Genomic DNA, 15,000 nt, shown 5'->3' with positions numbered 1-15,000 from the left:
AATGACTTTTGTTCTGCAACTACACTTTGTCAAAATGAAACTTAATTTAAAGCAAGAAAAAAAAAGGCAGAGGTCAAGAGAAGGGAAGAAAAGGATGATGAAAAAGGAAAAGTCAAAAGGGGAAAGAGGAGAAGACTGGAAAGGAAGAAAGAAAGAAAAAAGGAAAAATGAGAGCCAAAAAGTCTGGCAGAATTGGAAAAAAGCAAACAGCTAAAAAAAGATATTACAAGAAAGCCAAAGAAAGCCAAGGAGGCGGGATCAGAGGGGAGAGTATAAATAGGAGCCTCAAACCCAGTGCTCTTCAGTATGCCCTCGCCTGAGGAAGAAGAAACAACTTCGAAACGTCGCGACAAGGGCATACTCATTTAATTTTTTCAACTTTACGTTAGTTTGTTATTTTAGTTTGTTATTTTTGGGGGATTTTATTTCATGTTTTAATTCATGTTTTATTGATTTTCCTTAACAACTCAAATTAGAGAGAACTCAAAACAAAATTAAAAACCACACAGAAAACAAATTGGGATTGAAAACACTTTATTGGAAACAAGCCAAAGTAACGGAAAAATTGGGAACCTGCAAAAAAAGAATACCTACCTTTGCAAACCTGTAAAAAAAGAAATATTGGAAACAAGCCAAAGTAACGGAAAAATTGGGAACCTGCAAAAAAAGAATACCTACCTTTGCAAACCTGTAAAAAAAGAAATACTTACCTTTCAAATTAAAAATCAATTATGGAGGTAGAGGGATGTGAGGCTGCGGACCATCGGGGTTGATGGCCCGTGCACGCCCTGTTCCTCCTTCGGGAGGGACAGGTTCTTTTCTTCAACCCTAACCCTCCTTCTACCCTCGTAGGAGGAATCAATTCCCCTACCCTAACCCTAACCCTAAAAGACAAGAAGGAACAAGTGACACAAACAAGAAAAACTGGAAAGGATATAAAGGAAGGGGGTGCCATTAAAGAGAACATAAGAACACAGGACGGGATGTCTAAAATGCAGGGGGTGCCATGTAAAAGAAAGAAAAAAACATAGAGAAAAAAACAAATGAACCAAGGGGTAAAGTTGAAAGACGAAACACAGAGAAAGATAGAAAAAGGGAGAGTCACGTAAAAACTGAGAAACAGAAAAGACAAAGAAAAGAATTAGAAAAAAGAAATGTCTGGAAAAAAAAGGGGCGGAGACAGCCCAGTATAAAAGGCCCTGAGTGGCAACAGAAAGACAGAAACAGAAAAGAACACAGAGAGACGTTGGGCCAGCCTGAGGAAGGCTATACCCAGCCGAAACGTCGCGATGGCCCAACGGCAGTGCACTACACCCGCTAAGGGTAATTTTTTGAATAGGGGGCACCGTTCCCAATCCCATTGATGGACCGTGCACCTCAGGCTCCGGCAATAGCCGGGCCTGGTCTTACCTCAACACCCGTCCTACCCCCTGCTGGACCAGCGCGCACCTTTAGCTCTCCCGCCGTGTGCTTCGGTGGGGGATTGGCTTAGGGCCATCAAGATGGAGCGTTACGAAGACAGTTTCCTTCAGGCTGGCTTCAACTCAGTGGACCAGCTGGCCCCAATCACCACACAGGATCTGCTGCACATGGGTGTGACTTTGGCTGGGCATCAGAGGAAAATCCTTTCCAGCATCCAGACAATGACCTTTCAAAACAAGAGCACTGCAACTGTGACCTTCTAGCTGACCTGCCTCTTATTCTGGACATGACACCAGCACACAGGTGCTGCCAAGTACTGAGAGCACTCTGGATCCTCTTTCTGTGAGCCACTTTGAACACGGACTCGTAAAAGGGATTGGCGACTTTATTCGTGACCAGAAAAAATAGGGAGAAAAAACTATGGTGTGAACTGTTGTGCAGAGATTGGCAGGTCTCTGCCACACAGAGGGACCAGGTGATGAAGCTGTGCGGACTGACTGCTTCTTTATTTTTTTGTTCTTTTGTTTGTTTTTTGCAGTTTGTGCTTTTACATCCACCCAAGATTTGGACTCAGTACATGTGGTGAGCAAAGAGGAACAGCGGACCAGAGTTTACACAGTTCTGTATTGTCATGTCATTACAAAAAAACAAAACAAAAAAACCCAAACTGGTTTGTTGTCCCAAAATGTCACTTTGATCTTTCACCAAAGGAGACAAAAAAGACGAGAAGAAATGCCAAGATTTTTAGTTTTCGTATTGTTGTAATTATGAATGGGAACCGCTCTCGATGCCGACTACGTTACTTCAGAGACACCTTTCACATCAAAACGTGAACATTTTAATGTGAGATTTTACATTTTGTTGTTCTTTCTCCCCCATTTGGAAAAAAAGAAAAAGAAAAAAAAGAGGAGAAAAAAAGAAAAAGAAAGAAAGTACTCCGCCGAAACGTCACGTGGGCCCCGAGCTACTTCACCCAAGATATGGGCAATTTTTTGAACACCCGGGCAGGGTCTCCATCTTCCTGCCCCCATTGATGGACAGTGCACCCAGGACCCTTTAGGGGGGCCTGCTTTACCTCATCCCTAACCCTAACCCTCCTGAGTTCGTTCATTATGAGAAGTGTTTGTAAAATTTGCCACAGACGTCCATGTGATCAACAACAGACACACGTGATTCCCCTTCGTGGTCTAAACCAATCAGAGATAGTCAGGGGCGGGACCTCTGTCCGTGGTCCAGCTGGAAGTGGAGGTGGATATAGACAGGTGAGTAGCTTGAATGAAGCGATATCGATTCATTAAATCCTGAATTGAATGAATATAAATGTGTTTTACCAGAAACGCCAGAATCTCAGGTTAAAGCTCACAAAACTATTTCAACAACAACCAGCAAATGAGAGCAGGAAACGCATTCCACACGAAGACGTAAACAGAGCGGACCGACGCATCAGAATTAGCTTAGTCGGCGTGGGGGCTAATATCATCCTTAATTCCTTCTTACTTTTGCTGTTTTGCTTCCAACACGATAAAACCCACAGTTCACGCACGAACTGTGAGAGAAACTTCAAGAAAAGTTTCCCATCTCAAACATGTGTTTTCTGCATTACTCATTCGCTTATTACCCATCAGTCTACCGTTGTTTACAGCGCTGGCGGCCGCTGTCTTTTCTTTCCTTTGTACTTAAATGACGTCGGATAAGAAAGCTTAATTTCTGCTGTTTAATACTGAAGAAATGTAAACTTTTTCAAATTAGGTATAATTGCAGAATATTTTTAAGGTTATCTGCTATAAAATCCATGCCAGGAAAATCTCCTTTATGTTTTTTATTTTATTTTATTCTCAGTTACTTTGACACAACGGCATGTGCTGTGATGGTCACATCTCTGATAAAGTTCAGTGTCAGTACTGATAAATGATCAGAATTATAAGATCTCTCACTTTCTGAGTAAAAATTGCACCAAATCGAATCTGGACCTTGTGAATCGGAATCAAGTGGATTATAGAAATCAGTGATGATACACAGGCCTTGTGAATATCCTAGGACCGACAGAAGTGGATATAACTGACCGTGGGCAATGAGAAAAGATGAAAAGAACGATTGATAACTTTTTTGTCAAGTTAAGGCCTGATCGATCTGAAATTCATAGCCAGTGCTCTGACAGGGAGCCATCAATCTTTGAACGCTGATTTGGGTGCGCCCAACTTTTTTTAATAGTGTGCATAAGAAAAAGCCAGAAGAGGGAGCACCTCTGATTCAATCCCAGTTGCAAAGCAGCTGACCAGCTTCTCTGTGTGTGTATGTGTCTCTCTCTCTTTTACACAAAAAACACATGTCAATGCGCTTGCAAAAACTTTAATATGCAAAGCACAGGACGTCCCAGCTGGTCGCCCTCCGGTGGACCACAGATGCAATTGCAGCAGAGGGAGCCCCTCTTGTTAAATCCCAGTTGCACTGCAGACCTCACAGTGTGTGTGTGTGTGTGTGTGTGTGTGTGTGTGTGTGAGTGTGTGAGAGAGAGAGAGAGAAATTAAAAAGCAATGAAATTCAAATTTTGCACTACAGACCTCACTGTGTGTGTGTGTGTGTGTGTGTGTGTGTGAGACAGACAGACAGACAGACGGAGAGAGGGAGAGAGAGAGAGATTCAAAGCACTGTAATTCAAATGTTGCACTGCAGACCTCAGTGTGTGTGTGTGTGTGTGTGTGTGTGTGTGTGTGTGTGTGACAGAGAGACAGACAGAAAGAGAGAGAGAGACACTTGCTGTGGATTTAAAAATTTAAAAAAACACACAGAAAACCCAAAGAGAAAAAGAGGCACAGAAGTCGATTTGTACCGCGTTGAGTTGCAAAGCAGCTGACCAGCTTGTGTGTGTGTGTGTGTGTGTGTGTGTGTGTCTCTTTTATACAAAAAATACATGTGAGTGCACTTGCAACAACTTTTAATATGCAATGTACAGGACTTGCCAGCTAGGCGCCATCCTGTGGACCAAACATGCAATTGAAAGATGTTATTTTCGCCGGTATAACTCCTTCAGACACTTTGTACCGCATTGAGCCAGCAGAGGGAGCACCTCTTGTTCAATCCCAGTGGCACAGCAGCTGCTCTGCTTCTGTGTGTGTGTGTGTGTGTGTGTGTGTGTGTGTGTGTGTGTGACAGAGAGAGAGAGAGAGAGAGAGTGACACTTGCTGTGTATTTAAGAAACAAACGCTCAAAGAAACCAAACAGAATGACACAGGCAGAAAGACACTGTTTTATTTTGGTAACCAATGATGCATTTCTTCTCCCCTTGTACAGTGCACCCTGAAGCCGTGTGTGGACCAGGAGATCAGCAGAACAGGAACCACAGAGCGTCAGCGGCAGACATCCAAGCTGCACAGGGCACACGCAGCACCAGGCAGAATTAATGACGTCCCTGATCCACAGCTCAAGCCCAGCCACCCGCTGCCTCCTCGCCGCCTCCTCCCGGGACCTTCAAGGACCACCCACCAGCCACTGGTACACATTCCAATCTTACACAATGGCCCCAGCATCACAGGGCATCTCCTGACATTAAAATCTATCCTGATTTCTGTTGTTTTTCCCTCATCTCTGAGCCGCTGAGTGTGAGTGTGTGTGTGTGTGTGTGTGTGTGTGTCTCTTTTACACAAAAAATACATGTGAGTGCACTTGCAACAACTTTTAATATGCAATGTACAGGACTTGCCAGCTAGGCGCCATCCTGTGGACCAAACATGCAATTGAAAGATGTTATTTTCGCCGGTATAACTCCTTCAGACACTTTGTACCGCATTGAGCCAGCAGAGGGAGCACCTCTTGTTCAATCCCAGTGGCACAGCAGCTGTACTACTCATTAACGGTGCTGTTTTTGACCATCCTTTGATGACACATTTGTGCTTGACAAAAACAGGAGCTGCCTCCTTATATTTGAGGTGACAACAACTGAGTTTGTACATGGCAAGGGGAATAACAGCAGAGGTAAAGACAGTGAAGATGTGATTGGGAGAAGGAAGCCAAGATTTAGTTGGAAGACAAGGTTACATTCTACATACTGTTGCTCAACTTTCTACTCTTACTATCTTTTTTGTTTGTTTTTAGTAGACTGCTCTTGTATTTTTATGCATCAGTTATGAGGTATAGAAAACTTTGAAGAACAAAAGAGCACGAGCACACAAGCTTGTATTGTTTTTGTTTTGTATTGGCACGGCAGTTTAAAAAAAAAAAAAAGAAAAAAGGAAAAAAAAGAAAAAGATCCATCTGCGTATCTAATTAATGCTTTTTCAAATTAAGACATTTTGTTTTGTTTTTTCCTTTTTCTCAGTACTTGCCTGAACTGCATGGTGGTAAGAAGTAGTTTTTGGAGGAGTAAAGAAGGTTGTTGTTGGGCTGGTTAGCTTTGTCTGTCTTTGGAATTTTCTTACAGGACACCCAAGCATAACTGTAACATTTGGGGGCTTCGTCCGGTGGTCGAGAGAGGGAGTGTGGAGCAGGGAAATTATTTTACTGCTATTGTTAAATAATTGTCATCATTACCATTGCATTAATAATATAATCTGGAGTTTATATTGCATTCAGGGGTTAAACAGTGTCTCTTTCAGAAAGACTGAGTTGCAGGCTGACAGGAAGTTGTATGCAGAAGTGAAAGCAGGAAGTTATTTTGAGCAGCAGGCTAAGACGAGGCTTTAACAATGTAACAGATAGCTTTAAGAAGGCTTTAAGGTTTTATGCACACAGGTATTAAATTAACTTTGTATTCCAGGTGCAGTTATAACTATTTTATACATATTGCATATCTGTGCTTATTTGAGTTGATGTTCAGGTTCTTTAAAGGTCTTAAGCTTCAACTAGTGAGAGTGTCTAGATGATCCATGCTGAGGGAAAACTAGAACATAGAAGGAATTGCAATACATGCTTACAAAACACTTATATATCAGATCATTTTATATTAAGGTTTTAGTAGAGGTTCTTGGTTAAAACATTTATTTAGTAGAAGACATACACATAGTCTCAGTGAGCTTCTGGTCTGGTAAAAGGTCAGAGGTGCAACAGGTGAATTGAGAAAGAGCATTTGAGGACGAGACACAGATAGTAGGTGAAGAGGTGACACAAAGAGCATGTGAGGTCGTGACACACACACACATGAGTTAAATTTATTTAGAGGAGAGATTACTCATGTCTGGTTGTAACTGCAAAAGTGTCTCGGTAAAAGAGGAACCGTTCCTTGTTGTCTCGGCAAGAAAGAGGAACAAGACAAGAACTGAAAGGTAGACAGGAAGGGCTAGCCATGAAAATAGAAGATGATTTTCTGGGTGAAAAGTCATGATGGTGTTGATCTGATCTATGTATAAAATGTACCGGTGACGCATGAAGGGGCGTCAGTAAACAAACCCTGATGCTATAAAATATCTGTTCATGCTTTGATTAAGTCGAGGACTACTGGCTGTCTGCGTACAGAGTGTCTTCCCACACGTGTGTTCATTAAAATCATTGTTGGACCAAGATCCTCTGGACCATGGGTGGTGTGTACTCTCTTTCCTCAATTTTGAACCTTAACATTCTAGGCGCCATCCTGTGGACCAAACATGCAATTGAAAGATGTTATTTTCGCCGGTATAACTCCTTCAGACACTTTGTACCGCATTGAGCCAGCAGAGGGAGCACCTCTTGTTCAATCCCAGTGGCACAGCAGCTGCTCTGCTTCTGTGTGTGTGTGTGTGTGTGTGTGTGTGTGTGTGTGTGTGACAGAGAGACAGACAGAGAGAGAGAGAGAGAGACACTTGCTGTGTATTTAAAAAACAAGCGCTCAAACAAACCAAAGAGAACGACAGAGGCAGAAAGACACTGTTTTTTTTGTGGTAACCCATGAGGTCTTGCTATCGAATTGTACAGTGCATCCTGAAGCAAGGCCGAGCAGATGACATAGTGCTCCACAGGCCTGCTTCTGGTGCCTGCTCCTGTACCAACCTGCTGCAGAAACAGAAAAAGACAAGAAGTCACGTAAGATAAAACAAAGAAAATAATGTAAATACACACGGAAAGGATTTAAAGGAAGGGGGTGCCATAAACAAAAGTACAGTGAACAAAGGACGGGATGTCAAAAAAGACAGGGGGTGCCATAAAAAGATAAAGAGACAATCCTAATAAATGTATCTGACTCCAGCAATTTGCACTAAAATTTCTAGAAAGCTGGTTTTCTTTCTCCTGCTCGCCTTGTCTGAATATGGAGTAAACACAGAAAGACAAGAAAAAACAAGGGGAAAACAAAGAGAAAAATAGTAAGAAAACTAAAGATATGAAAGACAAGAAGTCACGTAAAATAGAAAGAAAAGCAGAAAAAGAAAAAGACAAGAAGTCAGAAAAAGAAAAGGACAAGCAGTCAACTTAAAAAAGCCCAAGTGGGAGGAGCTAACAAGAGTATAAAAGGCCAAGAGAGGCAAACAGAAAACAGAGAGACAAAGACAAGACACACTGGGTCGGCCTGAAGAAGGCAAAAACATGCCGAAACGTCGCGAACGGCCCAGTGAATGCTAAATGTGCACTAAAACCCTAGATATGGGCAATTTTTTGAACCAGGGCAGGGACACCACCACCCGGCCCCATCGATGGCCCGTGCACCTCAGGCTACCAGCTTGCTGGTGGCCTGATTCTTTTCTTAACACCTAACCAGCCAGTGCCTCGTGGGGTTGGGGGTGCCCCTGCCCTCTATCTTACCCTAACCCTAACCACAGGGGGGTCCCTAACACAAAAAACGAAGACAAGAAGTCACGTAAGAAAGAAAAACAAGTAGAAAAAGAAAAAGACAAGAAGTCACGTACAAGAAAGAAAGATAAGCAGAAAAAGCAAAAGACAAGAAGTCACGTACAAGAGAGAAAGACAAGTAGTCAGAAAAAGAAAAAGACAAGAAGTCACGTACAAGAAAGAAAGATAAACAGAAACAGAAAAAGACAAGAAGTCACGTAAGATAAAACAAAGAAAATAATGTAAATACACACGGAAAGGATTTAAAGGAAGGGGGTGCCATAAACAAAAGTACAGTGAACAAAGGACGGGATGTCAAAAAAGACAGGGGGTGCCATAAAAAGATAAAGAGACAATCCTAATAAATGCTTCTGGCGTAGGATCTTGGTGCGGCCGTTTGCCTGGTAGGTGTGTTTGGCTATGATGGCAGCCTTGGGCACAACAATGCGGGAGCAGGTGTTCTCAAACTTCGCATTGATGCAGATCTCTTCGCCTTCACAGAATCCACGCCGGTCAATTTTTGCATTCAATGACACCTGACCGTCAGGGATGAACATGCAGGTGACTTTCTTCTCGGAGGGTCAGCGCTCGTTTGCATGTATTAGCTCTAGAATTGCCACAGTTATCCAAGTAACGGATGAGCGATCAAAGGAACCATAACTGATTTAATGAGCCATTCACAGTTTCACTGTACCGGCCGCGTGTACTTAGACCTGCATGGCTTAATCTTTGAGACAAGCATATGCTACTGGCAGGATCAACCAGGTAGCCCCTCAGGCGGCGGCAGCGGCGCGCACGCACGCGCTCGCTCGCTCGCTCGGGGCTACTGAGCCCTGTCGACCAGGGCGAGGCTTTCCGGATGCACGTGTGGACCGGGGCGAGGGTTCGAGAAACCGTGTTTGCCGGACGGGGCCCCGTCGCCCTCGCGGGGTGGGCAAACTCTGGGTTTGCCTACCCACTCTGCGACGAGGCCCGCCGTGGTATGACCACCGGGACGGACCGGGCGTCTCGGTCTCGCTACCGAGCGATCGCGTCTGGCGGGGGGGGGGAAGCGTGGGGAGGACAGGGCGGGGTCCGAGAACCACCACCCCCTTCGACCTTCGCGCTGTAACCCCCGGCCAGCGCTAGAGGCGAGCCTGCGGGCCGGAGGAGCTGACCGCCCGAAGGCGCCGGCGAAGGTGCCGGGCCCGGCGGCAGCCCTCTGATGGCAGGCCACGTTTGCCAGTCGATCGGGGTGGGAGGGCACAACCCTAGAAAAAAACTTACCTGTTAAAATAAAGCCTGTATAAAGGAAAGAAAAAACTTACCTGTTAAAATAAAGCCTGTATAAAGGAAAGAAACAAAAAGGAAAACACTTATTCACCTGGGCTCGACTGAAGAAGGCACTTCTATGCCGAAACGTCTCGCGATAGCCCATTAGCTCTCAAACCCAAGACATGGGTAATTTTTGGAACCGCCGGGCAGGGTCTCCACCTCCCGGCCCCCATTGATGGACAGTGCAGTCAGGCCCTTGGTGGCCTGTTATCACCTAAACCCTAACCCCCTAACCAGACCCCCCTCCCCTCCGGCGGCCGGACATGCTGAAGTGTATCCCCCTGTGGCGCTGCAACCGCCACGTCGAGTCGGTGGACAAGCGGCATTGCAACTTGCAGACGGTTCCTGATGAAATATTTCGATACAGCCGCAGTTTGGAGGAGCTTCTCCTTGATGCCAATCAACTCAAAGAGCTACCAAAGCCTTTCTTCAGACTACTGAACCTCCGGAAACTTGGCCTGAGCGACAATGAGATCCAGAGACTCCCGCCTGAGGTGGCTAACTTCATGCAACTGGTGGAATTGGACATCTCCAGGAACGATATTTCTGAGATCCCAGAGAGCATTAAGTTTTGCAGGGCCTTGGAGATTGCAGACTTCAGTGGAAACCCCCTCTCCAGATTGCCGGATGGTTTCACTGAACTCCGAGCGCTCGCTCACCTGGCCCTCAATGATGTGTCATTACAGATGTTGCCCAATGACATTGGAAATTTGGCCAACCTGGTGACGTTGGAGCTCAGGGAGAACCTGTTGAAGTCTCTGCCCATGTCGCTCTCTTTCCTGGTGAAACTGGAACAGCTGGACCTGGGCAGCAATGAACTGGAAGTTTTGCCGGATACCCTCGGCGCTCTCCCCAACCTAAGGGAGCTGTGGCTGGACCGTAACCAATTGTCCTCATTACCACCAGAGCTGGGAAACCTTCGTAGGTTGGTGTGTCTGGATGTGTCGGAGAATCGTCTGGAGGAGCTCCCGTCAGAGCTGAATGGCCTCCTGGCTCTCACAGACCTGCTGCTCACACAGAACCTGCTGGAGGTCGTCCCGGACAGCATAGGGTCTCTGAAACAGCTGTCCATCCTGAAGGTGGACCAGAACAGACTGACCCATCTGACTGATTCAATAGGCGAGTGTGAAAACCTCACAGAACTTGTCCTGACGGAGATAAGAAAGATCTAACCCAAGACATGGGTAATTTTTGGACCCGCTGGGCAGGGTCTCCACCTCCCGGCCCCCATTGATGGACAGTGCACTCAGGCCCCTGAAAGGGTGGCCTGCTATCACCATAATCCTAACCAGCCCGTGCCTCGTGGGGGTGGGAGATGCCCCTGCCTGGCCCTAAAACCCTAACCCTAACCAGGGGGGGGGTTACAAGAAGTGCAGAGCTAGAACTAGTGTGGCTCCACTACACAGTCAGGACTGTAAAGTTAAGAAACCACTAATTCAGACTCAGGCCTTATATTTACTGTTCTTTGTGTCAGGACAAGAAGTGAAAAGTTGTTGGGTGGAAAAAGGAATGAATGAATACATGACTTTTGCACACAGATCTCATTAACACACAAAACACATCCCATCTGAGGCCAGACAAATGTGGACTGTGAAGGCTCTCTATTGCACATTTAACTGTTGTCAAAGTAACAGCTGAAAAAAATATATTTTGCTGTACCACTAGTGTAAAAAGTGAAATTAAAAAAGGAAAAAAGAAGAAGAAGAAAGGCAACCATTCAGTAGTTCTTGCCCTTTAAGGCTAATCAAAAATGGTGGAAATGTGCTTTTCCTCTCACACTTGACTTGTTGTAGTATGTTTGAATATGAGAAAATCATTAAAAAAAAGTTTTTGGGAGATGCAAAATCCATAAAAAAAAGGAGTAAAAAAAGCCTAAGTAAAAGGAAGAAAAATTAAAAGAAATGCTTACCTGCAATACCTGAAGAAAAAGGAGAGAAAAAAGTTAGAAAAAAGTGCTTACCTGCAAACCCTAAATAAAAGGAATTAAAGAAATGCTTACCTGCAACCCTAAAGGAAAAAACCTGTATAAAAGGAAGAAAAAAGTGCTTACCTGCAAAAACCTAAGTAAAAGGAATGTAAAAACTTAAATAAATGGCGGTGAAAATTAAAAGAAATACTTACCTGTAAAACCTGTATAAAAGGGAGAGAAAAACACTTACCTGCAACCAGTACTGACCTGAGCCAGCCTGAGGAAGGCACTACGATGCCGAAACGTCGCGATGGCTCATTGCAGATCGAACCCAAGACATGGGTAATTTTTGGACCCGCTGGGCAGGGTCTCCACCTCCCGGCCCCCATTGATGGACAGTGCACTCAGGCCCCTGAAAGGGTGGCCTGCTATCACCATAATCCTAACCCCCTAACCAGACCCCCCTCCCCTCCGGCGGCCGGACATGCTGAAGTGTATCCCCCTGTGGCGCTGCAACCGCCACGTCGAGTCGGTGGACAAGCGGCATTGCAACTTGCAGACGGTTCCTGATGAAATATTTCGATACAGCCGCAGTTTGGAGGAGCTTCTCCTTGATGCCAATCAACTCAAAGAGCTACCAAAGCCTTTCTTCAGACTACTGAACCTCCGGAAACTTGGCCTGAGCGACAATGAGATCCAGAGACTCCCGCCTGAGGTGGCTAACTTCATGCAACTGGTGGAATTGGACATCTCCAGGAACGATATTTCTGAGATCCCAGAGAGCATTAAGTTTTGCAGGGCCTTGGAGATTGCAGACTTCAGTGGAAACCCCCTCTCCAGATTGCCGGATGGTTTCACTGAACTCCGAGCGCTCGCTCACCTGGCCCTCAATGATGTGTCATTACAGATGTTGCCCAATGACATTGGAAATTTGGCCAACCTGGTGACGTTGGAGCTCAGGGAGAACCTGTTGAAGTCTCTGCCCACGTCGCTCTCTTTCCTGGTGAAACTGGAACAGCTGGACCTGGGCAGCAATGAACTGGAAGTTTTGCCGGATACCCTCGGCGCTCTCCCCAACCTAAGGGAGCTGTGGCTGGACCGTAACCAGTTGTCCTCATTACCACCAGAGCTGGGAAACCTTCGTAGGTTGGTGTGTCTGGATGTGTCGGAGAATCGTCTGGAGGAGCTCCCGTCAGAGCTGAATGGCCTCCTGGCTCTCACAGACCTGCTGCTCACACAGAACCTGCTGGAGGTCGTCCCGGACAGCATAGGGTCTCTGAAACAGCTGTCCATCCTGAAGGTGGACCAGAACAGACTGACCCATCTGACTGATTCAATAGGCGAGTGTGAAAACCTCACAGAACTTGTCCTGACGGAGATAAGAAAGATCTAACCCAAGACATGGGTAATTTTTGGACCTGCTGGGCAGGGTCTCCACCTCCCGGCCCCCATTGATGGACAGTGCACTCAGGCCCCTGGTGGCCTGCTATCACCATAATCCTAACCCAGGAGGGAAGGACCGCGCATTCCTCGGTCCCCCCCAGGGGGGACGGGGCCGTAACCAACGCCCTAACCCTAATGATGCGGGTGTCCGCGCTGAAGCTTCTGGGTCTGGGCTGCGCCAAGGTGGAGTACGCTAAAGGCAAGCAGCGGTGCCGACAGGAGGCCGAGTACCTCAGACATGAAACGGTCCTGCGGCTGCAAGACCAGCCCACAGACTCTGACGGCTCTGTGGTGTTGAGACCTGGCAACAAGTACGAGTACACGTTTGGATTCGAGCTCCCTCAGCAAGGGCAACTGGTGTCGTCATACAAGGGGAAGTTCGGCTACGTCCAGTACTGTGTCAAAGCCCTGATGGAGAGGCCGCAGCAGCCCGTGCTAGAGTGCAAGAAATGTTTCGAGGTGGAGGAGCCACTGGATGTCAACACCCCAGACCTGCTGTCTCCAGCAGGTGGCATGAAGCAGAAGAAAGTCACCTGCATGTTCATCCCTGACGGTCCCTGGGTACTGGAAGGCTGGTGCGTTCATAAAGATGGGACTGTGAGGCGGAGGAGGAGTTCAACGGCAATGCTCGCATGCTGCCGGTCGGCTGAAGTCCACCAGTGGGAACCGTGGAACTGTGGTCCACCTGTTAAGGACCAAACTTGAAAACAGGCAGAAGGTCTGAACTCCAGAGGAGGTTGGATGGAGAAGTAAAGGCACGAGTGTGGAGGTGGACTGAAATGTTGGTCGTTTGTTATGTCAGCTGCCTTCAACCTGCTTCATCGCTTATGAGTCTTCCTGCTCGTGCTCCTCAGACCAGAGATGTTGAGGCCCGATGGCACAGTGATATGCTGCATTTCTGAATAAGCTGCCCTTTCCAGAGACTCTCCATTTACAGCCACTATGACTTTGTTACTGGGCCGAGCACTGGCCTGCTGTGGCACCGTGGCTTTTTCTCATTGCACTCCAAGACTGTATTTTTACAGGACTACTCAAAAGGAAACATCCTTTTACCAGTCCACTCAGTTTGCATCGCTGTTACGAAATTGTTGGGAACACTGTTGCTTTTCAGAATCACAGCATGTAAATTTCTTCCTTAAATGTCAGTAGTGTTACCAGTGTTTGAAAAAAGTCCTTTATTCCTATATTGTTGCTTTTGACTCTCCTACTGCCCAGAAGACTCTGTTCAACTGAACAATGTTTTTGATGTGGAGATATGCAACTTCCACCAGTCACCACAGCTTGGTGACTGGTGCTAATTACTGCGAGTGCCGTCCATACCACACGCTCTCGATGGAACGCACTTTATCTGAGGATCCTTGTATCTGATCTGCAGTTGTCCCAGGCAACATTTCATTTAAGAGTTCCACTTCTGTGAATTCACAACTTCTGTTCTTTCAGGGCGCAGGGAAATCACTGTTAATGACTCATTTGTGAGAAAATATGTTTGTAATACGCTCTTGATACGTGCAGATGTTTTTGTATGAAAGCCGAGGGGAGAATATAAAAGGCGGAGCTCACACAGGAGCTCATTTTCCACTCGGCACTCGATGAGAGCACATCTCTGCCAGTCCAACTGTTGCCAGCTAACCTAGCTTACAGTTTTCTGTGTGCCACACCTGAAGAAGACCGTGTACGGTCGAAACGTTGTGTTTTTTGTGTTTATTTTTAAATAAACAGTTTTTTTTGGCACACCTTCTTTTGTTGTTTACTGTTTTTACGTGACTTTTTCCTTTCCACATTTTGGAAAGCGTTTTTTGTTCACATTAAAATTAAATAAATATTTTTTGAAGCACATTTAATTTTTTTTGGAAAAAAGAAAAGAAGAAAAAAATTCTGGACGCCATGGACGACGGCTGGACGGTGGTATGCTATGGCCGCCGCCGCCAACGTGACCGCCAAGTCTTCTGGGACGGGTACGGAGGGCCGCAGGGAGGGATGGACCGTGCACGCTCCTTTTCCTTTCGGAGAAGGGATTATCTTCCCCACCCTAACCCATTTTAGTCCTTCCTCAAATGAGAAGACGTAAAAGATGGAGCTTCATATTTTAGAGCACAGCTTGAAAGTGGCGAGTATAGAGAAAGAAGGGATCCAGATTTGCACTCACGGATTAATAAAACTCGCCTTCCTGGCCTCCAAAA

General features: G+C 46.0%; 2 protein-coding genes, 1 long non-coding RNA gene and 2 pseudogenes across 3 annotated transcripts in view; all 5 read left to right on the top strand.

Moving 5' to 3' along the window:
• The window catches only part of LOC146573479 (uncharacterized), a 1,561-nt gene extending 858 nt beyond the window's left edge, over nt 1-703 (top strand). Inside the window, exon 2 of the long non-coding RNA XR_014892845.1 lies at nt 73-703. This is a non-coding gene — a long non-coding RNA (uncharacterized LOC146573479). The remainder of the gene's footprint in view (nt 1-72) is intronic.
• An 8,550-nt stretch (nt 704-9,253) lies between these two features.
• Nucleotides 9,254-10,769, top strand: LOC146573478 (uncharacterized). The gene has a single exon (XM_085278376.1). The coding sequence runs from the start codon at nt 9,732-9,734 to the stop codon at nt 10,638-10,640; it is 909 nt and encodes a 302-aa protein (XP_085134502.1). The 5' UTR covers nt 9,254-9,731; the 3' UTR covers nt 10,641-10,769.
• Nucleotides 10,770-11,738: 969 nt separating this feature from the next.
• Nucleotides 11,739-14,987, top strand: LOC146573476 (uncharacterized). The gene has a single exon (XM_085278375.1). The coding sequence runs from the start codon at nt 11,862-11,864 to the stop codon at nt 12,768-12,770; it is 909 nt and encodes a 302-aa protein (XP_085134501.1). The 5' UTR covers nt 11,739-11,861; the 3' UTR covers nt 12,771-14,987.
• LOC146573477 (thioredoxin-interacting protein pseudogene) lies at nt 12,959-13,525 on the top strand (annotated as a pseudogene).
• Nucleotides 14,794-15,000, top strand: part of LOC146573475 (cytosolic arginine sensor for mTORC1 subunit 2 pseudogene) — an 866-nt pseudogene continuing 659 nt past the window's right edge.

This window comes from Mchenga conophoros, linkage group LG6 (assembly GCF_057382185.1).
Source record: "Mchenga conophoros isolate Kocher_MC1m ecotype Shallow Benthic linkage group LG6, M_conophoros_male_GT1.1, whole genome shotgun sequence".
In the NCBI taxonomy this organism is placed as follows: domain Eukaryota; kingdom Metazoa; phylum Chordata; class Actinopteri; order Cichliformes; family Cichlidae; genus Mchenga; species Mchenga conophoros.
The sequence above is the reverse complement of the archived record's forward strand: the minus strand, read 5'-3'. Positions and strand labels throughout refer to the sequence as shown.